Source organism: Martes martes (genome assembly GCF_963455335.1).
Source record: "Martes martes genome assembly, chromosome: 3".
Lineage (NCBI taxonomy): Eukaryota > Metazoa > Chordata > Mammalia > Carnivora > Mustelidae > Martes > Martes martes.
The window spans coordinates 109,349,136-109,376,992 of NC_137890.1; the positions used below are offsets into that span (position 1 = coordinate 109,349,136).

At 37.7% G+C, this 27,857-nt stretch overlaps 1 protein-coding gene across 1 annotated transcript in view; it reads left to right on the plus strand.

The window, feature by feature from the left end:
- Window positions 1–18,403: 18,403 nt before the first annotated feature.
- KYNU (kynureninase) overlaps window positions 18,404–27,857 on the plus strand; it is a 110,228-nt gene continuing 100,774 nt past the window's right edge. Inside the window, exons 1-2 of the mRNA XM_080799321.1 lie at window positions 18,404–18,592; window positions 25,160–25,342. Of these exons, the coding sequence (XP_080655447.1) occupies window positions 25,174–25,342 (169 nt within the window). The 5' untranslated portion in view covers window positions 18,404–18,592; window positions 25,160–25,173. The remainder of the gene's footprint in view (window positions 18,593–25,159; window positions 25,343–27,857) is intronic.

The following is a 27,857-nucleotide window of genomic DNA, read 5'->3' on the forward strand; positions in this document are numbered from 1 at the left end:
CATCCATCCTGGATGCTTTGGCAGAACTTCTGTATTCTGAAATTTAAAAAATAAAAAAATAACAAGTTTCCAGCAGAAAGAACAAATTATTTGCAACCACCGCCTCCATTTCCCAAAGCAGCAATCTTAGTTCTGTTAATCTAGCTTGTAAGGGGCACTTCTGTCTCTACAGGAGCCGAACTTGTCCATCTCTTTGCTTCACCCAGGTCCGGAGTCTTGTATGTCCATAACTTCAGCACTACTCACTGTTTCTTTGTTCCTTTGTTCCTTTCTTCCTTCCTCCCTCGCTCCTTCCCTCCTCCCTCCCTCCTCCCTCTCTTCCTTCCTTCTTTCTTTCCATCTTCCTGATATTTATTTATTTATTTGTTTGTTTATTTATTTATGAGAGAGAAGGAGAGAGAGTGAGAGCGTAAGCATAGGGAGAGGCAGCGGTTGAGAGAGAGAATCTCAAGCAGGACCCACACTCAGAGCAGAACCTGACTCAGGGCTTGATCTCAGGGCCCTGAGATCGTGACCTAAGCTGAAATCAAGGGTGGAACATATAACTGACTGAGCCACTTAGATGCCCCCTCTTTTTTTGTTTTATCTTTTTCCTATCTGCAGAAATATTTTTCATTTCTTATTACACCAGCCATGATTATTTTGTTTTCTCTTTTAGTATATTCTCTATTATTAATTGGGGGCCTATATTACATGGAAATCTTCTCTTTTATACATACACACACTTTATTTTATTCCCTTTGAAAGGCCTAATCCCAATTCCATTCCACTATAAGCATCTATTCTTTTGTTCATAATTTACATTCTTCCCAAACCACTATCTGTTACTTATTTACATTACTTTGGATTTTTGAATAATATATAGCCTATTTTGGTGTGTTTTATGCTCATAAACTGCATTAGGCAATACATCTTGTTATGTAATACATATCAGGGAAATTTTAGGATTCTGGCTTTTACTGAACATTTCATTTTTGATATCTATCTATGTTGATGTAGGCAAATCTTATTCTTTCTACTGTTAGTTTATTCCATCATACGTGTATCACACATTTTCTTTAATTTCTTTTCCTTGACAGCATTTCTAAATCCTTGCCCTCCAAAGCATGCCACAGATGGACATTGGCACATCTTTCTTTCTATCAGTGTAGGAGCATTTCTGCAGGAAATAGACCTAATTTTCAGCTGGATGGGGAGAGATATATCTTTACCCCTGGGGATGCTTGGATGTCTCGTTTTTGACTTAGCCAAGGTAAGGGCAGTGGAATCTCTAATCTTTTGTTTAGGGTTTGAAACTCCCCTGACAACATGCAAGGTTAGCTTCTTTACTGATAGTTTGCCACTGGCCTAAGCATTTGGATAAACCTGACTTGACTACTTACCAAACCACTGAAAGCTTTCGGAGGGAGCTCTCCCAAAGATAAATCCTTCATGCAGGTCTTGGCAGCTCAAGTCAGAGAATCAATCCACTACCAGAGCACAGAGATTAGGCCCACAGGAGTTCATACTGTGGGTATCTCTGAGATCTCTGATGTTTGCTTGCATTTGCTAAATAAAAACCTTAAGTGGGTATATATTTTGGGTCTGGTGAGTTAGATCAAATATCTGAACTGGGAAAAACAATACAGATCTATACCCAGGAGTGGAATTGATAATTCACAGAGTGAATTTCTGTTTAATTTCAATAAATTACAGGACGTTCTCTTTATTGGCTTTACTAAACCAAAATGTCAAGGACTTTCTACTTTTCCTCATTCCCTCCAACTGTGGATGTCATCTGAAATTTTTAATTTCTATCAGTATGATTGATATATAAATGTATATTAGCATGACTTCAGTGTGCACTTCTCTGAATCTGAAAGTGTTATATATAAAAATTTTATATTTATAAAAATATACTTTTATATTTATATATAATATACTTATAATATAAATATATAAAAATCATATATGATATACTAATATATCATATAAATGTATATAATCTATTATATATAAAATATATATTTATAAGATATATAAATATACTTTTTATTTATATATAAACACAAAAAGAGATATGTACTCTTTGAAAATATATGTACTTTTCAGGTTCTCTCTTTGTGAATTTATATATTTTAATCCCTTGCCCATTTTTAAAAATTGCGTTTTCTGTCTTTTTTTTTTTTAAGATTTTTTTTTTGAGAGAGAGAGAGTGAGTGAGAGTATGAGAGGGGAGAAGGTCAGAGGGAGATCAGACTCCTCGCGGAGCTGAGAGCCCAATGCGAAATTCGATCCCAGGACTCCGGGATCATGACCTGAGCCAAAGGCAGTGGCTTAACCCACTGAGCCACCCAGGCACCCCTCTTTTTTCTTGAGGAATTCCTTAAATATCCTTGATATTAATCTTTATCTAGTTTGTTACTTTTCTGTTAGCTGAATCTATTATACTTTTATTTCAATTCCCTCTTTCAGAAAGTAGAAATAGTAATAGTACCTCTAGCTCCTTTTTTTCCTCTAAAGTTTCAATGAGAAAATACATGTAAAACACTAGTACAGCATTTACATTTGGCAAGAATTCAATGCATACTGGTTATCTATTAAGTTTTTTTCAAATTAAGCTAATACTTTTGTTGTACCTAGATAAACATATAAACTTAGTTTTAAATTTAATTTTAATCTATAAATTGAATGATTTCTTCTGTATCATATTTAATCCAGGACCAAAGTCTCAAGCTAGGCACAGGAAGTTTAGAATGTAGACTATAGTGACAGATGGAGGAGATGCAGCTGGGAAATCAGAAGCTATTACTCTGCACTTGAACTCACATTAGCTGGGCACTCCAGCCTGTGTGAGCAGTGGACTCTGCCCTTCAAGCTGACCTGCCTTTCCACAGTAAGCACCTGACCTGCTGATGCCAGAGAGACCCACATCTCTTCATTTGGGCACAGTTTTATCCATTGGATCCATATATTTGTATTTTCAAAACTGCAACACTTTCATCACCATTACTCTTGCCCCTAGTGTGGGTTTATCATCCAACATGTAAAAATATTTTGAAAAAGATATCATGTAATATAAAGTCTAAGTTGTATCTGATCTCTTTATGAAAAAGAAGAAACCTAAAAGGGAAAGAATAAAATACACCAGAATGTCTTGATAGGAAATAGAATCATTCATAAAGTCATGAGGCAAAATGTGTTTTCTAAAATTTGTATTACAGATACTGGCAAACAGAGATAAGGAAAACAATGGGTCAATTGGAATGTTCTTATATGTGCATAAAGTTTTCTCTCAGTAGAAACGTTTCCTTTTAGTTACTAAACAAATTCTCCAAACATTGAAAATATTTCAGAAGTTCTCAGGAAATGATAATAAAGTAAACTGCTAGTATTTGATAAATTCCCACCCTTATGTCTTTTCTTGGCTCTTTCGATCAATACCTCTGTTCTTGGCCAGATTCCTTACCAGCAAGGAGGTCTGGGGAGCATTTTATACTCACGTATCTAAATCAGATCTGTATAAGATGCATGCTGTCCTAAATTGTGTATGTTTAGCCTAGATTGATAAAAATAGTTCATCCCTTCAAATTAGCTACTGGAGTACTCTGTTAAGCAGATGAAAGATGACATCTAGGCACAGAGGAAAACAGTAAAATGTGAATTCCATTAGCAGAGACAGCCACAGGCAAGGGAGAAAGGATGTGGCTTCATGTGCATATAGACTTTTCTCTGGAATCTTCTTTGACTTTCCTAAGCAAAATTATCATTACCTCTTCCTAATTCCACAGGATGTACTTTCAGAATACTTTGATTAATCTAATTATAATCACGTTCTCTGGAGATCTGCTAGATCACATGTATATATGAAATAACTACTTTTTTTGAAAACTTTCAGGCCAGCTATTGACTTTTATTATATTAATCAGTAAATTTCAATTACTTAATCAAGTAAATTACAGAGTGTTATAGACTTAGGGACTATGCATATGTTCAAGCTTTCCAAACTGAGCTGACCCTCTTACGTAATTCAATGAGCAATATAGCTGTACTTTTATGGCATTTGGATTATTAAGAAGCTCTTACCAGGGGCGCCTGGGTGGCTCAGCAGGTTAAAGCCTCTGCCTTCAGCTCAGGTCATGGTCCCAGGGTCCTGGGATCCAGCCCCACATCGGGCTCTCTGCTCAGCGGGGAGCCTGCTTCCTCCTCTCTCTGCCAGCCTCTCTTCCTACTTGTGATCTTTCTCTCTCTCTGTGTCAAATAAATAAATAAAATCTTTAAAAAAAAAAAAAAAAGAAGCTCTTACCAGATAACACGCCATTCTGTAACCCATATGCCAATATGTTCAAGTCTCAGAAATGTAATAGGAAGTGTACCTTTTATTGTATTGTGCTGTGATTGTATCATAATCAAGATGTAGAATGCAAGAAGCAGTAGTAATAGACGCACTAGTCACATCTCATAAACCATGAGTGAAGAGATATATTTGGAGGAGTAACAAAAGGAAAGGCTATGAGACGGGAAGAGAAGAGGTAAAGGAGAATGAGGACAGAGCTTAAACAGAGATTTGCAGTGTAAAAGAAATGCTAGGAACAAGAGCAGTCAATGTAGAGGCTGTCAGCAGAGAAGGCAGTTTGGATTTTCCTAATTGGCAGATCATTAGAGCTTTGCCCAAGACAAGACTCAGGAATGAGTAGAAGTGGAAGTGAGACTTAAGGATAGCTTGCAGTTAATGAGACACATTAATGGCATTACTAGGCGTGCCTGGGTGGCTCAGTCAGTTAAGTGCTGGACTCGTGATTTCGGCTCAGGTCATGATCTCAGAATTAGGGGAATCAAGTCCCATGTAGGACTCCATACTACTTGTGGACCTTGCGGAAGACTCTCTCTCCCTTTCCTGCCCCTTCCTCCTGCATGCATGTGTGTGCACACACTCACTCTCTCTTTCTCTCTCTCAAAAAAAAAAAAAAAAGGCATTATTATTCTGCTCTTCTTTTTAAAGTCAAGAGAACACTTCTTAGAAAATAGAGATGAAAACTTTCTTTAAAAAAACAGGTAATAGCTATAATTCTAAACCAGAGATTATGAAGAATAGCTGTTGAATACAGTAACATTGCAGACCTTAGAAGTCTGGGTGCAGTAAGTACACTCATATATCTCATGTTAGCCCTAGATGGAGTTCTCCCAAGGCAGGCGTCATAGTTCTATGGGAAACAATAAAGAATATCTTATCCGGAGCAGTAATTCTGGACAACCTGATAGACTGAGGAGCAATCTCTAAACTCCATTCCACTCTAAGTATTGGAAAGAAACGTAAGACAGGAAGAGAGAGTACATAGATCAGCCATTGTCATAAGAAGTCACAGTCAGTGGTATAGAGGGAAGTGCAACAGCAATTGACTTTACACACAAGAAGATCTAGCTAAATCATCTCACAACACAAAAAAACCTTTGTCTCTTGGACCTACACTCTAAGCCATGCTGATTTATTGCTTCAACAACTACTAAAAGAATTGGACCACACTGGGTAGATAAATCCCCTAGATCTTGGGTACCTGTTAGGCTTCTGAGCGACAAAGGCTTTAATTCTCTCGGAACATAATCAGTCAGTTAAAATATCATGGGAATCATTATGAAATAGACAGTAAAATCTGACTGGAGTATAAATGAAGGCCACAGAGTTTAAGAGAAAAGCTTGAGGCAGTTTTTGGGAAAGTACAATCAAGAGAGAAAAGAACATTTCAAACAGAAGGAAGTAACTGTATAAGGGGAAAAACAGAGGTGGATGAGAGAGTTGGGGCAGTCAAATTTTCATAGTAAGTTTAGCATGGCTGGCCATTAATGTGCCTTGGGAAAAGGGGCCAAAACTAGAACCCCAAGTCAGGCCAAGTCATAAAGAGCCCTTTGTAAGTCATGACAGGCAGTGATGGTGGAAATGGGATGGAAGGAATGAATAGAGAGTAGTTGGTCAAAGTGAGGGCTTAATGCTTTCTGTAAAGCACCAATAGGATGATGATTCTGTCATTTTCATAGTCACACAGGTAAAAGAAAATTAGGAAATAATTCCTCCTTCATATTTCTTCCTGCTGATGATTTTTGCTCTGTATTAGTGTCTTTTTATTTAAATTTTAGGTTCTCCTACTTAGCTACCTATGGTGTTAGTAAAACATTAACCTACTATTGCATTCATCCTGTGTTAGGCAGTGAGTCCAAAAGTTCATTCTTGCAACCACAGTAAAGATACAGAGGTCTTATAGGGGGCGAATTAGTAATTAATAATAATGACAAGGAATTATGTTTGTTCTGTGTCAGCTAATTGAAAGTTATAAGTCAAACAAAATATAAACTTTCTTAATGGAGGTAGGTCCTATGTAAATTGTGTAAGAGATGTAGCTACTCTACAAACTACTCCCTGGTTGATTTGGATCCCACAATATCTAGACCAAGAAACCCTCTTGTCATGTAGAATAGCTTGGGGTGCTCTAATCAACACAGAGAAGGCTATGAAGATCTGACATTTTCAAATGCTTTTCAAATTCTTCTTAAAATGAGGCATCATAAAGGAGAATATTTTAAACAAATATTCTAGAGAATACTGTGTCAAGGCAACAGGTCCGGAGTAAGTAGATTATGGAATAGCTATCAAGGGGTAGCCAAAGTGAGAGAGGAGGAATTTGTATGGGAGCAAGAATCACAATTATCTATCTATTTATTTGTTTATTTATTTATTATTACCATTTAACCGGTGTTGAGAAATTTATAGTATGTGTTAAAATATAATAGACCAGGGGCACCTGGGTGGCTCAGTGGGTTAAGCCTCTGCCTTCGGCTCAGGTCATGATCCCAGGGTCCTGGGATCGAGCCCCACATCGGGCTCTCTGCTCAGCAGGGAGACTGCGTCTCCCTTTCTATCTGCCTGCCTCTCTGCCTACTTGTGATTTCTCTCCCTGTCAAATAAAAAAAATAAATAATCTTTAAAAAAAATAAAATATAATATAATAGACCATACAAGATTAAAAAATAAATAAGTAAACTGATCAATGCAATGAATAAATTATTGCACAGTAAATACAGAAGGAAGTTAGAACACGATGCAAACCAAAGGTCCCACAAGGACATAAAGGTAGAGCAAAACGTTGATTTTATTCTCCCTAGTACCCAAAGCAAAGAGTAGCACCATTCTGCATATTTTTTCAACAACTGAGACCTGAATATTTCTTCTATGATTTCTCAAAGCAGAATCACATTTGATTTGAAGTAGAATATATATAAAGTAAAATTCATGCTTCTGCTTTTTTAACTTCCTCCTCCCCCAATTCACATGAAAGCAGAAAGTCAAATTGGAGTTCTCTAAGAGTTAAATTCTCTAAGAACCAAAAGCAGTGAGGTTCAAGTGTACAGCCTGAGATAAAATCTAAACTTCCTGAAAAGCCACCCAGATGCCAAATGATTTACCATGTTCCTTTAAATGTCAATGAAACCTGAGGAGGCCTTCCCTTGCTCCAAGATTAAGTGTGTGTGTGGTGGGCTAAGAAGAATATACTTATCACCTCTTTCCTAAGTTCTTACTTCTACAAATTTATTTGATTTTATAGACTATCTCATTCCACTAGAGACTGTCTCTTTACCCAATCAAATCACGCTGTGCTAAGCACCAAATCTAGTATTTTATTTCCACCAAGTGTAACATGGACACAAGAATTTGGGCTGGCATTTTAGGTAGAAAAAGGCCTACAATGAAGGACAATAACAGACATAATCACCAGGCTTCTTTGTCCCTCTTGCCATTTTTTTTCTACTTGCCCAATACTTTCCACTGGCAAGAATCTTTTTTTTTTCTTTTCCTTTCTTTTTTTTTCCATTTTATTTTATTATATTCCTTTTCAGTGTTCCAAAATTCATTGTTTATGCACCACACCCAGTGCTCCATGCAATACGTGCCCTCCATAATGCCCACCACCAGGCTCACCCAACCCCCACCCCCCTCCCTTCTGAAACCCTCAGTTTGTTTCTCAGAGTCCACAGTCTCTCATGGTTTGTCTCCCCCACCAATTTCCCCCAACTCAGTTCTCCTGTTCATCTCCTAATGTCCTCCGTGTTATTCCTCATGTTCCACAAGTAAGTGAAACCATATGATACTTGACTCTCTTCGCTTGACTTATTTCACTCAGCATAATCTATTCCAGTCCCATCCATGTTGATATAAAATTTGGCTATTCATCCTTTCTGATTGGGGCATAATACTCCATTGTATATATGGACCATATCTTCTTTATCCATTCATCTATTGAAGGGCATCTTGGCTCTTTCTACAGTTTGGTGACTGTGGCCATTGCTGCTATGAACATTGGGGTATAGATGGCCCTTCTTTTCACTACTTCTGTATCTTTGGGGTAAATACCCAGTAGTGCAATTGCTGGGTCATAGGGAAGCTCTATTTTTAATTTCTTAAGGAATTTCCACACTGTTTTCCAAAGTGGCAGCACCAACTTCCATTCCCACCAACAGTGTGAGAGAGTTCCCTTTCTCCACATCCTCTCCAACACTTCTTGTTTACTGTCTTGTTAATTTTGGCCATTCTAACTGGTGTAAGGTGGTATCTCAATGTGGTTTTGATCTGAATCTCCCTGACTGCTAATGATGATGAACATTTTTTCATGTGTCTGTTAGCCATTTGTGTGTCTTCATTGGAGAAGTGTCTGTTCCTGTCTTCAGCCCATTTTTTGACGTGATTATCTGTTTTGTATGTGTTGAGTTTAAGGAGTTCTTTACTAGACCATTCTCTTACATCATACACAAAGATAAACTCGAAATGGATAAAAGACCTCAAAGCGAGGCAGGAATCTATCAAAATCCTAGAGGAGAACATAAACAGTAACCTCTTCGACATCGGCCACAGCAACTTCTTTCAAGGTATGTCTCCAAAGGCAAAGGGAACAAAAGGGAAAATGAACTTTTGGGACTTCATCAAGATCAAAAGCTTCTGTACAGCAAAGGAAATAGTCTACAAAACAAAGAGGCAACCCACGGAATGGGAGAAGATATTCACAAATGACGTTACAGATAAAGGGCTGATATCCACCAGCGAGAATCTTAACATAGTTACCATTTTAAAATGGTATACAAATTTTGCTTTCTAACTGCTCCATCCCAATTTAGCTACACTAACTTTACAGAATGAGCTGTTTAAGAGTAAATTTGTAGCATTTGTTTGACCTTTTGCCTCTGTGCTCAGAGTATTGAGAGGGCAAAAATTTGCCTCAATCCCCTAAAGATATGAAATCATTTTCTGGTCACCACTTCGACTTTTTTTGCCTCATTCAGAGGAAACGGTAGTGTCCAGCTGAAACACTTCAGGTGTTTGTCCTTTGAAAAACTGGATAGATCACTTCATATTTAAGGAATAAGGTAAGCATTCTCTTGTGTTGAAGATACATATACTTGTATACATAAACACATACACATATTTATTTATTATATATACATATTTATATATGTATAAATTACATTATACATTATATTACTTACATACATATTCACATATTTAGATATTAAAATAGTATTTTCATTTTAATTATTAAATTAAATTTAAATATTAAAATGTTAAAATAATATTTTAAGCATTAAAAAAGAAAGTTAAAACAGTAAGGATTGGGCAAATCCTACAATTTATTTATTTATTTATTTTAAATATTTTATTCTTTTATTTGACAGAGAGAGAGATCACAAGTAGGCAGAGAGACAGGCAGAGAGAGAGAGGGGGAAGCAGGACCCCCACTGAGCAGAGAGCCTGATGCAGGGATCCATTCCAGGACCCTGGGATTGTGACCCAAGCTGAAGGCAGGGGCTTAACCCACTGAGCCACCCAGGCATCCCAAATCCTAAAATTTAAAACAAACCAAAACAATAAATTGAACTGTATTTTATAGATGTAATAAAACCACCCTGAATGGGGAAAAGTTAGAAAGTAACTTTTTCAGTACTGTGTGCCTGGAGGCATTGATACCTGGTCGCAATAAGCTTATCTAGAGACAAGATTTGTTTTCTTGATTTTCCTCTATAAAAAGAACCCAAGCCCCTTGGAGGAATGGCTGATTGCAGGGCTGATGCTGGAAAAATCCAAGATTAGCCTGGAACATCTTATGCTACAAAGTAAGCAAGTGCTCAAAAACAAAATGATGGGGACATGTCAGAAGGACATAAGAACCACGTTGAAGGAGCTCCCACTGGCTAATGAGGGACAATTTGAGCAACTAGATTATCCCAATGATGGGAAAAACTAACCTTGTGTGCTTCCTAATGAGATTCCTGAAAAGGTCTTAATGTCACTAATGAAGCATTCTTGCCAAAAATTCAGAACCTAGGTCAAATCATGTGGAAACAGCAGATAATCTTAAATTGAGGAATTTTCTATAGCATAACTATTTTCTGCACTTCAAAAGTATTAGTATTTTATATGACAAAGACAATCAACAAGCCTATGGAAAGATGCTCAACATCACTAATCATTAGAGAAATACTCATAAAAATGGAGGTTCCCCAAGAAATTAGAAATAGAACTACTGCATGATCCAACAATCCCATTTGTGGGTATATATCCAAAAGAACTAAAAGCAGAGTGTTGAAGAAATATTCACACTCCACGTTTATAATAGCATATTCACAATAGTTAAAGGTGGAAACAACCCAATATCCATCAGTAGATGAGTGGATAAACAAAATATAATGTAGACATACAATAGAATATTATTCAGCCATACAAAAAAAAGGAAATCCTATCACATGTTACAGCATAGATGAACCTTTAGGACATTATGGTACATAAAATAAGCCAGTCAAAAAAGAATACTGTATGATTCCACTCATATGAGGTATCTGAAATAGTCAAAATCATAACAGGAAGTAGAACGGTGATGGTCAGGTGCTTGTGGGGAGGTGGAAAGGGGAGTTGTTCAATTAGTATACAGTTTAAAGATTATAAGATGAAGAAGTTTTGGAGAATGGTTCAACAACAACATGATATACTTAACATTACTGAACTGTGCATTTAAAATAGGTTAGGATGATAAAGTTTATGTTATGTGTTTTTGTCACATACAAACAAACACCAAAAAAATGAAAAAGAAAAATGATATAAGGACAGGCCAAAAAAAAAAAAAAACAAAAAAACAGAAAAACACAAAACTGTTTAAGAGAGACAAGGCAGTTAAATTCACTGCATAATCTTGGATTTGATGCTGCACTTCAAGAGACAGTTACAAGGGACATTCTTATGCCCAAGTGGAAAAAAAAATTGAATAAGATTTGTTTACTAGATAATAGTATGATATTAATGTTGAATATCCTGGTATTGATAACTATAGTGAGGTTATGTAAATGAATATCCTTGTTCTTTGAAAGTCACACTTAGGAAGTTTTAGGGATAAGGGGATATGATATTTCAATGTAGTCTTAAATGTTTCAAGAAAAGACACGCATTATGTGTATTGGGAGTGTATGGGTATATTCATGAGAAAGAAAAACCAAATGTGTCAAAATGTGAAATTGGTGAAACTTGGTAAAGGATATACAAAATTCTTTGTAGTATTTTTGCAACTTTTCTACAGGAGTAAAATTATTTCAAAATAAAAATTTTAAATATCAAATCAATAAGATATGGTAAATTGATAAATCTTCAAAGATTTATTAAATCTTCAAAAATTTAACATATTTTATATATCATACATAATCAAACCAAGTAGATCTAATTAATTAGCTGCATAAAGTATCAAATAACCCACCAGCGAGCCTGGATTGTGTGAAAACTGTCTATACCTAGCTCTGATACTTATAATTTGCTTCTTATTTAAATACAGAGAAAAAACTAAATTATTTGTTAATTACAGTTCTTCATGTAAATAATCAGACATCTGGGCAAATTGACATGCAAACACGTATTAATAGAAACTATTAAAATTCCCTTGCCGGGAGATAACATATAGATTGCCTTAAATACCTCTGTGAATTTAACAATGAAATTGGATGTAGGAAAAAGTAAATAGGTTACAGGAATTTTCGTTTCTAAATGTATTTTAATCACCAACTGGCAAAATGGCATTTGCTTATAATACTATGTATAGAGGTTGGGAAAGTCCCTGCCCCTTACTGGGAAATTTTTCTAATAGAATATATACCTCACAGGAAGGAGAAAATAGATTATTTGTATATAGCTTCGTGATTTATTCGCACATTAATTTGTTTTGCTTTCTTTGCTATGGAAGTTGGGGTGGGGGAGGGGGAGAAGAAAAGAGAGGAGGGGTAGGCGAAGTAGGGAGGAGAGGGAAGAAGGAGACAATGAGAAGGCAAGGGGGAGGGGCTGGGGGAAGAAGAGTGCGGAAGGATATTTTGGAAGAAAGGTAGTCTGGGACTGCCCCCCACCCCCACCCCCACCCCAAGAGAAAACCACTGTTAAAGGGATTTTACATCACCCTGGAAGGAGCCTCCATCCTTTCCCATGTGTCAAAAACCTGGTTGGATGACAGGGCATTGGATGGAGGCATAATCAGATTAAAAACAGCCTGTCTGCCTTATGCTCAAGTTGAGCGCTTCGTTGGCTCCCTTGCTCCACCAGGAAGCCTGCTTCTCCCTCTCCCATTTTGCCTGCTTGTGTTTCCTCCCTGGCTGTGTGTCTCTCTCTGTCAAATAAATAAATAAATAAAATCTTTAAAAATAATAATAAATAAATAAAAACAGCCCGCCAACAAACCCATAAAAACCCCTAGATCTAAATACCAAATCATCAACCCTCTCAGATCCCCTCCCTGTTTGGGAGCTTTGTACTCTAAACTTTGCTTTACTCTCACTCAGTAAACCTCCCTTGGCTCCCCTCACTCTGTCTGGCCCACCTCTTCATTCTTGGAAGTGGCCTGACCAAGAATCACAAAGGAAAAGAAATCCTGTAACAGGAGAGAAAGGGGGAGGGAATAAGACGGGGGAGGGAAGGCAAATGAAGGCAGAAGGAAGGGGGGAGAGAAGGAGAGGTAAAGGGAGGGAAGGAGAGGGAGAGAGAAGAGCGGAGGAGAGTCTTCAGTGTGTGCGTTCTGTTCTTTATATTTTTCTCTCCCCTATAAATGGGATTCTGCCTTCCTTGGCTTCAGAATAGAAATTACTTGATCAGAAGGGCACCTGGGTGGCTCAGTGGGTTAAAGCCTTTGCCTTCTGCTCAGGTCATGGTCCCAGGGTCCTGGGATCGAGCCCCGCATGGGGCTCTCTGCTCAGCGGGGAGCCTGCTTCCCTTCCTCTCTCTCTGCCTGCCTCTCTGCCTACTTGTGATCTCTCTCTGTCAAATAAATCCAAAAAAAAAAAAAAAAAAAAGAAAAGAAATTACTTGGTAAGAACATCCTGACAGGGGTTTTAAAAAAGATTATGTTATGTTATATTGGTTACCCCCACGAGGAAGGGCAAAGGATGTTTCGGTGGGCAGGGTGGTGGGGTGGGGGAAGAAGAGAGGCCGAAGGGATAAGACAGAAGGAAGCTAACATGTTCCTCTCAGGGTATTTTGTTACACTTAAAACATCCAGGAAAGGAGAGTCCCAATAACGACTCATTATATCTCCCTCTGCAGACGTGATGATTGAGGTCCTAAAACATTGTTATTTAACTTACAAGATAGATTAGTTAGAGAGTTTCTGTATCCTAAAGAGAAGGAAAAAATAATTCTTCCTCTATCCTTCTGGGTTCATCTTTGGGACCCCTATAATAAAAGACAGATTAACAAGAGAAAAACAAGTTTATTAACATGAATACCTCAGGTGTACTTGGGAGGTACCCAGGGAAAAGTGAGTAACTCCCATAGATGGCTTGGATTCAGACTTAAATACCATCTTAAAAGGAAAAGGGGAAAAGAGATGTAGGCCTCTTAAAGGGGAGTGAAGGTCTATCAGGAAAGATGAATGGGCCCTTAGAAGTGTAGGTAAGAGATACGATAGTGACCAAGTTGGTCTGGGTGTGGTGTGGACTTCTAGTCCCCTCCCTGAGACAAGAGCCCATCTTCCAGGGTTGAGGAAAGTCCCAGTGAAGGGACTGATAACTGAATCCTTTTTGAAGGATCTGTCCTCAGGCAGATAGGGGAGTTCGGAGAGATCCTGTTTAAGTTCCTAGAGCTCAAGATAACCAATATACCACAGTGACATATGTTGTGGTGGCAAGTTCTGAATTCCTGTGGTCACATTTTGGAGGAGTGCATTCTGCTATCCTTCAACGCCTAAATTTGTGATTGCAGGCTTTTATCAGTTTTTTCCCAATGTGGTCCATGAGGTTGAGGTCTTCTTTCATTTCTCAGAACACTTACTAATAATAGGACCTGGATTGGCCACCAAGCAGCTCTGTGTTCAGTCTCATCACCCATTTCTACTCATGGAACACTTAGCATTAGAGTGTCATAGTTGGATGTGTAGCCTAGGATTCTTACAGAAACAATTTGCCGCACTGACTTTAATTTGGTAAATAATACAGTAAACCCCTGTAGAAGTCCACTATTTGCCTGGCACTGGTTTAGCTATAGTAAATAAGCCCTGAAAAATAAGGAAAATTTAAGGATTACCCCCGAAGTGGGAGAGCTAGGTTCTTGCCTCACGGAGTCCAAGGATGAATCCTGCAGACAAAGGAGAGTGAATAAAGCCACAGAAGTTTATTAAGCAAGGATACAAACAAAAAGCTCTCAGGAGTGAGGGGTTCCTGACAAGGTGGCCAACATGGGCCTCCAGGGACAGTCTTTCATTTAGAACTGACCAGGGAGCTTGTGGCCTTATCATTCTTGTGATATCTTGGTTTGAGTAAAGACTGGTGATTACATCCTTAATGGCTGACATCATTTTTAGGCACAGGTCATTATCGTAAAAAAGACACTCCCCTCACCCCCTCACCCCCTCACCCACACACACACACATGCTGAGGGCAAGGTGGTCTGGTTTGTTCCCTTATCTCTGGTTTCCTTACATTTCCACATTTTGGGGATTTTTGTGAGCCTGGTCATGGAGCCCCCTATCTGTTTCTCCCTACCTAGCCCTACTTGTCCTTTACTAACCTGTAGGAAGAAAAGAATTTTCCTCATATCCCTAATCATCAATTTTGGCGGAGAAACTGAAACATTTTTGAAAAAAAGTAACTAATTAAACAGATATTTATTTAGCTGTATTTTATGGAAAAGGTGCTAAGGAGGGTAAAATCAAAGCCTCTACCTTCTAGATATTTACTGTGCTGTAGGCAAGAGGATATATATGGAAATTAATAAGACAACCGAATTAATACAACCGTTTTTCCTGGCAACAACATATTTCTTCTTCTTTCCAAAAAAGAAGAAATGGAAGCTCAATCTATTTTCTTTTCCCTCTATGTCTGGCCCTTCAGTGAACCTTGTTTTCATCACTCCTTCCATAGTTTGCTATTTCACAATTCCTTTATATTTTTAGGGCAGGATATTTCTGGCATTTAGCTTTGTGCCTGTTGCAAAGAATATGCTTAATACCTTTTTTTTTTTTTAAATGAATGAAGTGTTAAAAACAAGAGACTAGATCCATAATGTAGTCACTTACACTAACCCCAAACCAAATGGAGATTTAATTATAGTTTTGGCTCCCCCCCATCCCAAATGGAATCTTAAACCATTCAATCAGGAATTATCTGATCAGCAGTAATTAAATAATCCACCTGAAAACCCAAGCCATGCCCTAAGGGAAAGTGACCCTGTCATAACTAATACGCCTTTTTAATCTAGTGTAACATCTTTGTTCCAGCTTCTTTCTTCCTATGCATCTGTCATTTTGTACAGCTCCTGGGAGCTCCTTTCTTTCTGCTAGGTTGGGTGCAGCCTGATTCATGAACTGTTGAATAAAGCCGGTAAGATCTTTAAAATTTACTTAGTTGAATTTTGGTTTTTAGCAGAAGGTAACAAATTAAAAAAGAGATTGACAAAACACAAGTGACAAGAAAGTAGCTTAGAGCTCTAAGCAAGTTCCTTAACAGTGGTGTTAAAGAAGCAAAATTCAACAGAGGAAGTTTGAAGATCTGATTAGATTTATTAAAGGACTCATGAATTGGGCAGCATCTCATCTTGCAAGTAGGGGGGATCTTTAGGGGTTATACAAAATGGAGTTTTTATAGGAAGGAGAGAGGGGCTAGAAAGTTTCCAGCAAAAGAAAAGAAAGGATTGTTTCAGACATGATCACTTTCCCCTTATGGGGAAAGTTAGGGGATCTTATCATCGGGCTGATTAATATTCAGATGGAATGGTTTCTAACACTACCATCAGAAGATTTTAGAAAAAGCAATATGAAAATAAGACCTTGATAGGTCAGTCTGTAGCTCTATTTCTATCTCTGTATCCACAGTCAGTAGTTGATTCTTCACCAAAAACAACACATACTCCAGGCCAGGCTCACTTCCTGGATATTGGAATTGGTCAAATCTTCCAAAAGTTCTTAAGCCCAAGAAATAAAACAGGAAAAAAAAAAGTGGAAATTTTGAGACACCCAGACCAGATTCAAAGTTAATATCCTTAATAAAATCCTTATATAATTATCCTTATTCCTTAATAAAATAAGGATACACTACTCAGTTTGTAGGATTACTATAAAAGTAGGATTGAGGAAATGAAATATATTTTCTTTTCTTTGTGCAATTACTTGTATTAAATTAATTTCATGTGTTTTATCCCCCTCTTTTGGAGACTGGAGGGTAATACTTTTTGTCTGATTAATGTAAGGAGAAAAAAAGAATGTGTCATTTACTAACATATGTGTCTTGTTACTCTAGCTTTCTAAAATGCTTTGCTTTATATTTTAGTAATTTTGTTAGAAAGGCAATTTCAGGTCCGTTTGATAGATGGGATACTGAGCTTCAAAGAGGGTAGGTAAATTATACTGAGTTATACAGTGGACACATGGTAGAGATGATTCAATCAAATAATGCTTTACTTAGTATGTTCTGGATGCTCAAAAAGGCATAGGCATGCATACCAAAGGGATTCAATTATTCAGGCCCAGTATATATCTTTTTATTTTTTTTTTTCATTTTTAAAGATTTTAATCTCAGTAGAGTGAACATATAGTGTTATCTTGGTTTCAGGTGTACAATAGAGTGATTCAGCAATTCTGCTCATCATGATAAGTGAGCTCTTTTAATCCCCTGCACTTATTCCATCCATGCCCCCCACCCACCCACTAACCATCAGTTTGTTCTCTACAGTTAAGAGTGCTTTGGGGGTGCCTGGGTGGCTCAGTCATTAAGCATCCAACTCTTGATCTCAGCTCAGGTCTTGATCTCAGGGTTTAGAGTTCAAGTCCTGTGCTGAGCTCCATACTGGGTGTGGAGTCTACTTTTTAAAAAAATGTGTTTTTGGTTTGTCTCTTTTTTTTCTTCCTTTTTTTTTTTTTTTTTTTAGAGATAGTGTGCATTTGATGGGGAGGTGAGGTTGGGGGGTTCAGAAGCAGAGAGAAGGAGAGAATCTGCCCAATGCAGAGCCCAACACAGGGCTCCATCTCATGCCCCTGGGATCATGACCAAAGCCAAAACCAAGAGTCGGAAGCTTAACTGACCGAGCCACCTAGGCACCCTTATTTGTTTCTTAAATTGCACATATGAGTATTTGTCTTTCTCTGACTGGTCATTTTACTTTGCATTATATTTTCTAGATCCATCCATGTTTTTGCAAACCAGTCTCTATCTTTAGATCTCTGAAACTCTTTTCTCTTTGATTTTATACCTAAAAGGGTATTTACCCAAAGACCTAAGCTCAGGGATAAGCATAAAGAGATAACAGAGGTGGAACAATAGACAGGAAGGCTTAAGGGGATAATTTACATTTATAAAGTTTTCCAGGCTATTTCCACTTTATCTTCAAACTCTTTCTTCCTTGATTGTCTTATTAAATGACTAGATTGATAATCTAGAAGTTTTTAAAATGTACCTGTTGAGCAATAAAGTATATTCTAGAATTGAGAACCTATATGAAAACTGCTGACTAAAATGTTCATCTGTTAAATGTCTAACTGCCTATAGACTAGAAACTCACAATGCATGTGACCACATGGCTTAGCCTCAAAATCCAAGTTTACCTTATTCCTGGAATTGTGAAAGAACTTCTCTGTATTCCTTAGAGCATTCCAGAGCCCAAAGCAAGAAGAAATGCAAATTTCAGAAACTAAGCTGTTGGGCAAACTCATTGGTTCAGCTCACACACAAACAAGGATACTGTATGTAGTTGGTGGGATCTTCATAGGATATTGCTCTCGTTCCCAAAGTTCCAAGTGTTGGAAGGCAGAGTCTGAAGGGCAGAGCTGCTTAGGGTACCGCACGGTAAAGAAGCACCACCTGTTTGAAAGAGTAAGAGGAGCATTTTGCTGTGTGTTTGGCAGTGATTGGAGTTCACTATCAGTTTAGAAAGAGGGGAGGAGCTAAAGTTAGCTCAAAAATTGACCACAGGGTAGAATCTCAGCAGAAGTCCCCTGAATTTCTCACCCTGAGTTCTGACCTGCAAGTTTTCCAGGAAAACTTGAGAGATTTTTTTTTTTCCTTCTTCTTCTTCTTTTTAATAGGAGACTGGGAACTGTGGACCCCATCGTCGGAATCCTAGCTGGTAAGCACAGAGACGCTGATAATACACTCTGGACGTAGATATATAGTCACTGATTTTTCCAAAAGAAAATTCTCTCAGCTAGAACCTTTGTTACAATGTTTTAGAGGTTTCTTTTGCCAATTTCTTCTTTTTTTATTTCTCCAAATTATCTTTATAGAAATGGCACAATCCTCTAATGCACAAACTCCCACACTTTAAAATGTTGGGTGAAATAGAGATCTTCACCAGTGTATTGCCGTCAGTAGTACTGTGCAATTCATTTAGTAAAAGGTGATTACATTTGATTAATTGAAGTTAATTCTGTAGTTGAGTTTAAATGGTAAGATTAGATAATTCAGGTCTTTTAATACGTATTAGGTCCTATGTTTTCTGGAAATCCCATTTGTCTTATGGTGCTCTGAGTCATATTCAGTACTTATTTGGAGAAGTGAAAAATGTCTATTTCATGAACAAGGTTTCTTCCCCTTTCATTTTATGAAATATTTGCCTAAGAAAGGAGAGTTGATAACACTTTTATTACATAGCTAAAAAAAGTTCTTTTTCTTTCCTGCTTTTGTTTTGAGGAGGGTGGGGTGTTTTTTAGGTAGTAACATTATAGCAAATGCGTTGATCTTATTAATGTGATGCTGAACATGACATATGCAGTGTCGACAGTGAACAATGATACATTTAAAGAGTACTGCTCTGTGCATGTGTATTTAAATAGCATTTTCTTTCTTTCTCACTGAAAAGCTTTGCACTTTTCTTTCTAATTTGCTTTGCCAGGTTCTAAACTTTGAACTCGTGTGTAATTTGCTCATTTTGGCACTAAACCTGAAACTGTGTAAAGATTAACCCCTGCGTAGTCATGGTCATTTATTTAACTATTTAACCTTAGACGCAGAGGTGACTAGAAGATCCTCAATTCCATGATTCCATGAAAACCAATTTTTTATAAAAGTTTTAGCTTTAATGTCATACTGCCTAATAACATTGACAACACAACTTACAAAATTTAAAAAGCTAAATTGAAGGTAAAATGGCAATTTCCATCACAAGGTCTAACATTTGAAAGACAGTATGGGCATATCTTTCATCTCTTTATAAAGGAATCTACCTAATTCATTTCATTTGATCTTAATCACGAACATCTGAAGGAAGTAGAACTTAAATTAGTTTTACGTAACATTGCAGCACAGAAAACTTAGAGGACTTGCTTAAAAACAAATGTGTGTATATGCCCACCTTCTTAATAAATGTACTCTTTTTTTTTTTAAGATTTTATTTATTTGACAGAGATCACAAAATAGGCAGACAGAGAGAGTGGGAAGCAGGCTCCCTGCTGAGCAGAGAGCCCGATGCAGGGCTAGATCCCAGGACCCTGGGAACATGACCTGAGCTAAAGACAGAGGCCCTAACCCACTGAGCCAACCAGGCACCTTCTTAATAAAACCAAAATTAAACATGTGGAATATAAATTTTGGAGTTTTTTTTAAACTTGGATTGATTTTTCTTATTTCAGAGCAAGATCGTGTCCATTTATTTGCAAATGGTAAACCTACAGGAGGCATAAAAGTTTGACTTGTGAAGCATTAATTGCCTTGGCTGGGAGGGTGAGTGCAGAATGAAGCCCCAAATGATTCTGAGTTAATAAATTACTTCCTTGGAGTGAGGGCAATCCGGTATTGTGGTCACTGAGGATTGCCTTCATTTCTGGCATTGGCAGTGTATTTTGGCAGGTGAAACCATGGGTGTTCTCTCCGAAAGCCTGTTTCCTCAGCACGTATTTCAGTATCTGTGCCGGTGAGGTTGTGACATCTGGGCTGTAAGAGGCCCAGAAGTGAGGCCAGCCTCTTTAACCTCTGCCTGGCTGGGACTAGATTGGAAAGATTGAAACAGTAGTTAGATTCATTGCCTGCTGTATTTTGCAGATGGAGTACAAGGCTGACAAAAAATGAATGAGGTTAGCGAAAAAAGAGAATGAGCCAAAGAAATATTTTTAAAAAAATCCTAAAGTAAGATCAAAGGAAAAATAAAACAGGACGGGGAGGAGTTCTGTTCTGTGCATTCTACTCATGTGCCATGCCAAAGACAAGCCTGGCTTGACCCCGTTCCTCAAGTGATGTGCTGTCCCAAACGGTGGACTCTATTATCCTTCTCTTAACGTTTTTGTTTCTAATCTGTTGAGTCCAGAGGTTAGTCTGGAAGTAGAAGAAAATTACTCTGATCCCTCAAGATTGTTAGGAGGATTAAATAAGAAACAGATATAAAAATACTAATGATTAATATGAGTATCTTTATTTTATTTTATTTTATTTATTTTAAAGATTTTATTTATTTGAGAGAGAGAGAGTATAAGCAGGAGACGGGGAAGAGTCAGAGGAGGAAGCCAACTCCCCGCTGAGTGGAGAGCCAGACACAGGACTGGATCCTAGGATTCTGGGATCCTGACCTGAGCAGAAGGCAGTTGCTTAACCAGCTGAGCCACCCAGGTGCCCCCGAATATCTTTTTTAAACAAAGAAAGTTGGATTTTACTGGGAATATGATGGTAGCAAATTAACCTGTATACTTAGGTAACCTGTTCAGAATTTACAGTCAAGCCCAGTGAATCCTCAAAGTTCTGACTCCTCAATAAAATTCCTAAATATAAGGCAAGATCTCTTGATTCTTAGTGTCACTGAAAATGTTTCTCTAATTAATTTCATATGGTTGGAGTAAGAAGGGCATCCCTTTATGAATAGTCATTAATCATGTGAAATAATTCAAGCTATTTTGTGCATTCTTATTAAATTGCTGTTTTAAGAGAACACTCTACCTAAAGGCCACTGCTCAGGGATGGAATTAAACAGCATTTAGGCCTCCAGGGAGAACATATGTAGTTCCGGTAGGGTAGATCAGCAGCTCCATCAAGCCACTGTGAATAATGTGTTTATAGTAAAAACACACTTGATAGGCAGAAAACAGCTCATGGGATACTCAGGACAGCCAATTCTCTAGGTGACCTTCCAGGCCTTACACATAGTTTGTTGTGTGGAAGGATTCAGTGACTCTCCAGACTGGTTTGTCCTTCGCCTTTCAGGAGATAGAGCTGTCCCATTCCCTGCCGTTGCATAACTAATTCAATTCATAATTGCTTCTGAAATCACTTCATATTTTAACAGTCAGTGATTCTGTTTGACTTTTAAAAAATGAGTCACTCATGACAATACTCCTTCTAGACCCAACTGTCTTACACTGCTTTCTACAGTTTTAAAAAATTGTTGCTCCTGTTTCCAACTGAATAACTAACTATCTCCTGGCTCAGGTTCCTGAAAGAATTTATTAGATGCTCAGCTAAACACCATCATGACTGTTTGGCTAAAGCATCACAGACCATTGACAAAACAATGCATTGTTTCCAGTGAGTCAAGTGTCTAGAAAGGGTCTAGTCAGTTGTGACCAGGAAATTGATAATGCCAAGTGGTGGAGACAGTGTCATCTCTATTCAGAAAGCAGGTTATTTCATCAGAAGGCAAGAGGTGGGAACCTATGCAGAATCAGATTGTAGGTATGAAACATATTTCAGCTTTCCCAACCGTAGAGGCATCTAAGTAAATACAGTATCTGACAGGATACATTACTTATGAATTAAGGTGTGCTCTTAAGTGTTACAGGTATCCAGGGGAGGAAAAACTACTTTGAGTTGAGACAACATGACAGGCCTCGTGGGAGGGGAAAAAATAGTGTTTGAACTTTGAAGGTGACTAGGGATGTGAGTATGTAGAAAGGGGAGTCGAACATTTTAGGCAAAGGGAATGACCTGGGGGAAAAAACCGCAGAGATAAATTTTGTGAAAAAGACTAATAAGTAAGTATGGTCAGATATTGAAAGAACTGTCGACACCAATATTGAAATAATTAACTTTTGCACAAAAGCATGGATTGGAGCAATCAGAAGCCATTATCAAAGCTAAAAACAAGCTCAAATCAAACTCAGTATCCTGTTTGAGAATACATAGAACAGCAAGCTTATGAGGGGAGATCCCTGGCAATTGAGAAAGGAACATGTCAAATAAACAAGCAGAAGAATTCCAGCTTGTAGAGTAGGAAGTGTGCTTGTTTTCCCGGCATGGTACAACATTCAGACATGCAACACTTCATTGCCTAACACTGGGTGTGTTGGTTGGGGTAGGAGAGAAGAAGATGGTGAGTAGAAGACAGATGATTGATTTGAGATTTAAGAGGCTCATCTCTGTTAGTTTTAGGTAGTTCTTAGGATTTCTAAGCTTTAAGTATAGTCTGTGAGTTGAAAAATAATCAAGCTTATATCTTGTGATCTAATTTTCTTCTGAGCTACAGACCCAAAGGTCCAGTAGCCAGTTTGTTATTTTTACCTCAGACTTCGTATGTCCTAAATAGAACTTGGATTTCCCTCCTCAGAATTTTTCTTTCCTAGGTGTTTCTTACTGCACCACTTTTAACATGTTCGCTGAGATCCTCACTAGGGAAAAATCTATCTGCCTTTTCTCTAAAATATGTAATGGATCCCCACACTTCTCTGCTTTTCTCCTCATCACATTTAATCCACCATCATTTTCCCCCAAAATACTAAAATAGCCTGAATCTGCCTCTCTTTTCCAACTCCTTCCGACTCATCAGAAAGCAGAAAAAGTGATTTTTATTTCGTGCAGAATTATGCCCTGTCACTTTTCTACTCAGGACTCTCCAACAGTTTCCTATTAAACTTAGAAAAATATCCAAACCCCTTACTGGCTTCAGAGTTCTTCATAATTAACTTCTGGCCCTGCCTTTTTTTACCTTATAGTGTCTCCTTCTCCCCTAATTTCCATACTGCATTAACTGAACAGGCCAGCCTATCCCCACCACAGGATCTTTGTACTTTCTGTCATCTTCAGTTCCTGGTCTTCACATGTTCAATTCCATAACATGAATCAGATACGCATGTAGATCCCTGCCTCAGAGAGATGCACTTCACCCTCTCTCTAAGGAAATCATTCCATACTCTAGTGACTCTCCATCCCATGACTTTGCTTTTTTAATTCATAGCTCTTGAAACTCTCTGAAATTACATTATTTAATTATAAATTTTCATTTTTCACTAAAAAGTAAGCTCTACAAATGGATTACTTATGTACCATCTTTCACAGTGCTGTTTCATCAGTGCTTAGAGATGTGGTTGGTGTTCCACAAGTGCTTGTAGAAAGAGAAATGAATGGAGGAATGCATGAGTAGAGCCACAAAAGTATAAATTTGTAAATCACGCTACCTGAGAAATTTTTTCCTCTTGATACTGTTCTTGCTCAATTTCAAAAAAACTAAAATTTTGGGAAATATAAATAAATCAGTATAAAGAAAGTTTGGATAAAGTTTAAGAATATGTAGTTAATTTTCTATTGTTACTTTTTCCCCTCCAGAAAATTAACCTTTCTTTCCAAAATTGTGAGAAATTTTAAATGATTAAACAGAGCAAAATGTAGTTTTCAGAAAATGTCACAGGGTCCTGCTTTGTTCTAAGATGGAAAATACATAGATTTTTTTAAAGATTTTATGTATTTATTTGAAACAGTGAGTGAGAGAGGGTATGCACAAGGCAGGGAGTAGGAGCAGAGAAGGAAGAGAAGCAGATTCCACTGAGCAGGGAGCCTGCTGGGAGGCTCGATCCCAGGACCATGGGATCATGACTTGAGCCGAAGTCAGAGACCCAACCAACTGAGCCACCCAGGTGCTCCTGGAATATATAGTTTTTGAAAGAGAAGTTTCTCTTTATCGGTAGCCGGAAAAGCTCTTTGCTCCTCATATAGCAAAAAGTATTAACATTATTTAAGGTAAAGTTACCTTTTTTATCAATATTGTTTTCATTCACAATAAAGAATTTGTTATGGTTCTGTTGTATATGTGTACCCAATTTTATTATTTTTTTTTAAAGATTTTATTTATTTATCAGAGAGAGAGAGAGCACAAGCAGGCAGAGTGGTAGGCAGAGGCAGAGAGAGAAGCAGGCTCCCCGCCGAGCAAGGAGCCCGATGCGGGACTCGATTCCAGGACCCTGGGATCATGACCTGAGCTGAAGGCAGTGACTTAACCGACTGAGCCACCCAGGCATCCCTGTGTACCTAATTTTAAAACAGTGATCCAAGAACCACTGGGAGTAAAATAACAAAAGTGGGATAGGAAGAAGGATAAGCTAGGTGGGGTACTGTTTCTCTACACTTTTACAAAAGCATCTTTACTATTATCCCCAGTAAGACATTTAGAGGAAAAGGTGATGAACTTATATATGTTTGAAAGTCACTAATTTGGGCCCTTTTCCAGGAAATAAGAATGGAAAGAGCTAACATTTATTAAGCCCTTACTCTGTCCTCAGCACTATTACCTAAATGTCTTTCAACATCCCCAAGTTACTATCATTTTCTTTATTTCGTACATGAGAAAAACTCAAGCATGAGGTTTAATGCTGTTTGATTAATTATATTATTTCTGAGGTTGGGAAGATGAGAATCTTATTTAAGACAAAAGGTTTGGCTAATTTTCTACAGAAAAAAAATGATGGTGGCTAAATTATTTTTAATTGTTTATTTTCATTTTTAGAGAAACAACTTGTAATGGAGCCTTCATCTCTTGAGTTACCAACTGACACAGTGCAACGTATTGCATCTGAACTTGGATGTCACCCGACAGATGAGAGGGTCGCCCTCCACCTTGATGAGGAAGATAAGCTGAGGCACTTCAAGGAGCATTTTCATATCCCCAAAATGCAGGATCTACCTGCAGGTAAGAACACTGAAAGGGATTTTATTTTTCTTAATTAATTTATTAATTTATTTTTGCTATTGCGTGTGTTTATCATAAATCCTTGAAATCATTGTTCTGTTACATAATAGAGCTATTGTAATTATGTCTGAAAAACAGCAAGTTCCTGGTGCTACTAAATCAACCTGTCAGCCTACCTAAGCCTCAGATTCTTTATGTTCCTTTTCTTCTTCTGAATAAAATACTTACAGGGTTTTTATACTGTCATCTACTTCTGTGAACAATAGAGTGACTGATTGAAAATTATAGGCAGACTCATTTACTTGTTCTCTAAGCACTTAGAGCTCAAAACAATTTCCTTTCAATACAGTATTAGAATATCTCTTATTTTGTGGTGCCTAGTTTATGATAATACGATATTTGTCTTAGAGGAAATATTATTTTGGAATTTGAGTATATTAAGAAGATGTTATGTGAATAACCATCTTCGCATGCTATAAAGATGGCATGTATATGACTTGTCCCCTCCCCCCCAAAAAAAGAAAGAAAAAGAAAAGAAACAATCAATTACTAAGAAATGCAATACTGCATTTTTTTTCTTTTAAATAATACAGTAAGCTGACTCTGTTCTTAGTTTGGGGGATGTCCTATTTTAAAAAATAGCACAAATATAAAAAAGCAGCTTTTCTAAATATCTGACTTTGCTCCATTTTACATCAGTAGAAAAGACTACCAGGTTGAATAGAATTCATCCACCAAAATTATTTTCAGATACTTTATAATCCAGTTTAACTTTCAGTTTTCTTTAGGTTAAATGAGGCAGATATAATTTTGGATACTCATAATCCAAAAGCATCAGCTAATATGATTTTAGAATGAGATTGGGTCACATAGTTGTCCTGTTTGGCATGTATGTTATTATGTAACCCAGGAAGGCGCCCTGTGAAATTATGGAAGGATAAAATAAGAGAAAGCTCTGTATCCAGTTTAAAGTTGCTTAATATTAATTGAGGTAGACACTGATATAATGACAGTTCTAGGACCTAATAAAATGGGGTGAGTGAAGGGAACTGACATCACAGAAAAAAAATCGAGGTCTTTCTAGAATCTGGAATGAAAGGGAACTTGGTTTTAAATCTTAAGGGATTAAAAAGAATTTTGTGTGTGAAAAATGAGAAAGGTAAATCTAGGGATATTCTTTCAGTGATGTGAGAGAAGTTTGCCTGGTGATGTATGGCACACAGGGGAAGTCCCCAGAAATCCCCATGCCCCACCTGAGACAAGTCTGCTCTGGTGACCCTGCCCTGATGTGCCCTCCAGCCCATGTGCTGCTTGGGAGATTTGATGGGTTCCTACATGGAAGACATGGCAGAAGCCTAAAGGGCCACAAAACTTTAGGTGGCTTCTCAACAGGCACCAAGAACTATAAATCAAGAATTAGGGTTCTAGAACTTTATGACATTTATTGAAAGTTTTAATTTCCTCAAGATTTAGAAAGAATTGTTTTATTCCTTTTAATGAGTGATAGGAAAAGCAGACATAGCAAAGTAAGCAAACAAAACTACTAACAAAACCTATCCCATGAGGACAGATGTTGGTATCACAGAGAAAAGAAAAAACATGACAGCAGCATTTGGGGGGTATGGAGAGAATGTGGCCAGTGGTCTAGGGTGGCTGTATCTTGGGCTCTCTTGGAAGAAGAAGCTAAATAATGGCCACATCTAGATACACATTTATGAGCAAGGACTACTTCCTGCACATGAGAAGTGATGCATTAGGAATTTCCAGTTGTCTTGTCTGTCTGTCTTCTCTTAAGGTGACTTTCTTCTATATTATGACATCAGATTTGAGGTAGAGCTCAGCCCTGAATTTCAAGTATTGAAATGAAGGGGTACATGAAAAATTAAAACCCTGTTTGAATGTATCACTTAACTCTGTTACTGAACCTAAGACTCCTTGACTAACATGACTTCAACCTCATGCTGAGTCAGTTTTGTTGCAACAAAATATGTATTAGTTACCTTTCCACAGTCCTCTTGTGCCTTGGAACTTTGCTTTCTATCCATCTCTTCCAGCACGGTGGGTTCAAAACCCAATGAACAAAACTTTGTCCTGGGAGGGGCACGGTGGTCTGAGATTGCTGTGACTGCCTGCTCTAACTTTTAACTAACTGGGCGAGTTTAAGAAGCAAGTAGCCTATGGACTCTGAAAAACAACCTGAGGGTTTTGAAGGGGCGGGGGGTGGGAGGTTGGGGGAACCAGGTGGTGGGCACGGATTGCATGGAGCCCTGGGTGTGGTGAAAAAACAATGAATACTGTTACGCTGAAAAGAAATAAAACATAAAAAAAAAAAAAAAGAAAAAAGAAGCAAGTAGCCTCTCAGCCAGTGTTCCTCCATGTGGAAAAGACAAAAGCTGCTCCAAAATGTGTAGGGACTTTCCCAGCATGAAAATGAGATTATGTTAAGTGAGCCTAAGATAGGTCCATAATGTTAGTTTCCTTGCCCCTTTAATGTAATGGACTTTTAACTTCAATA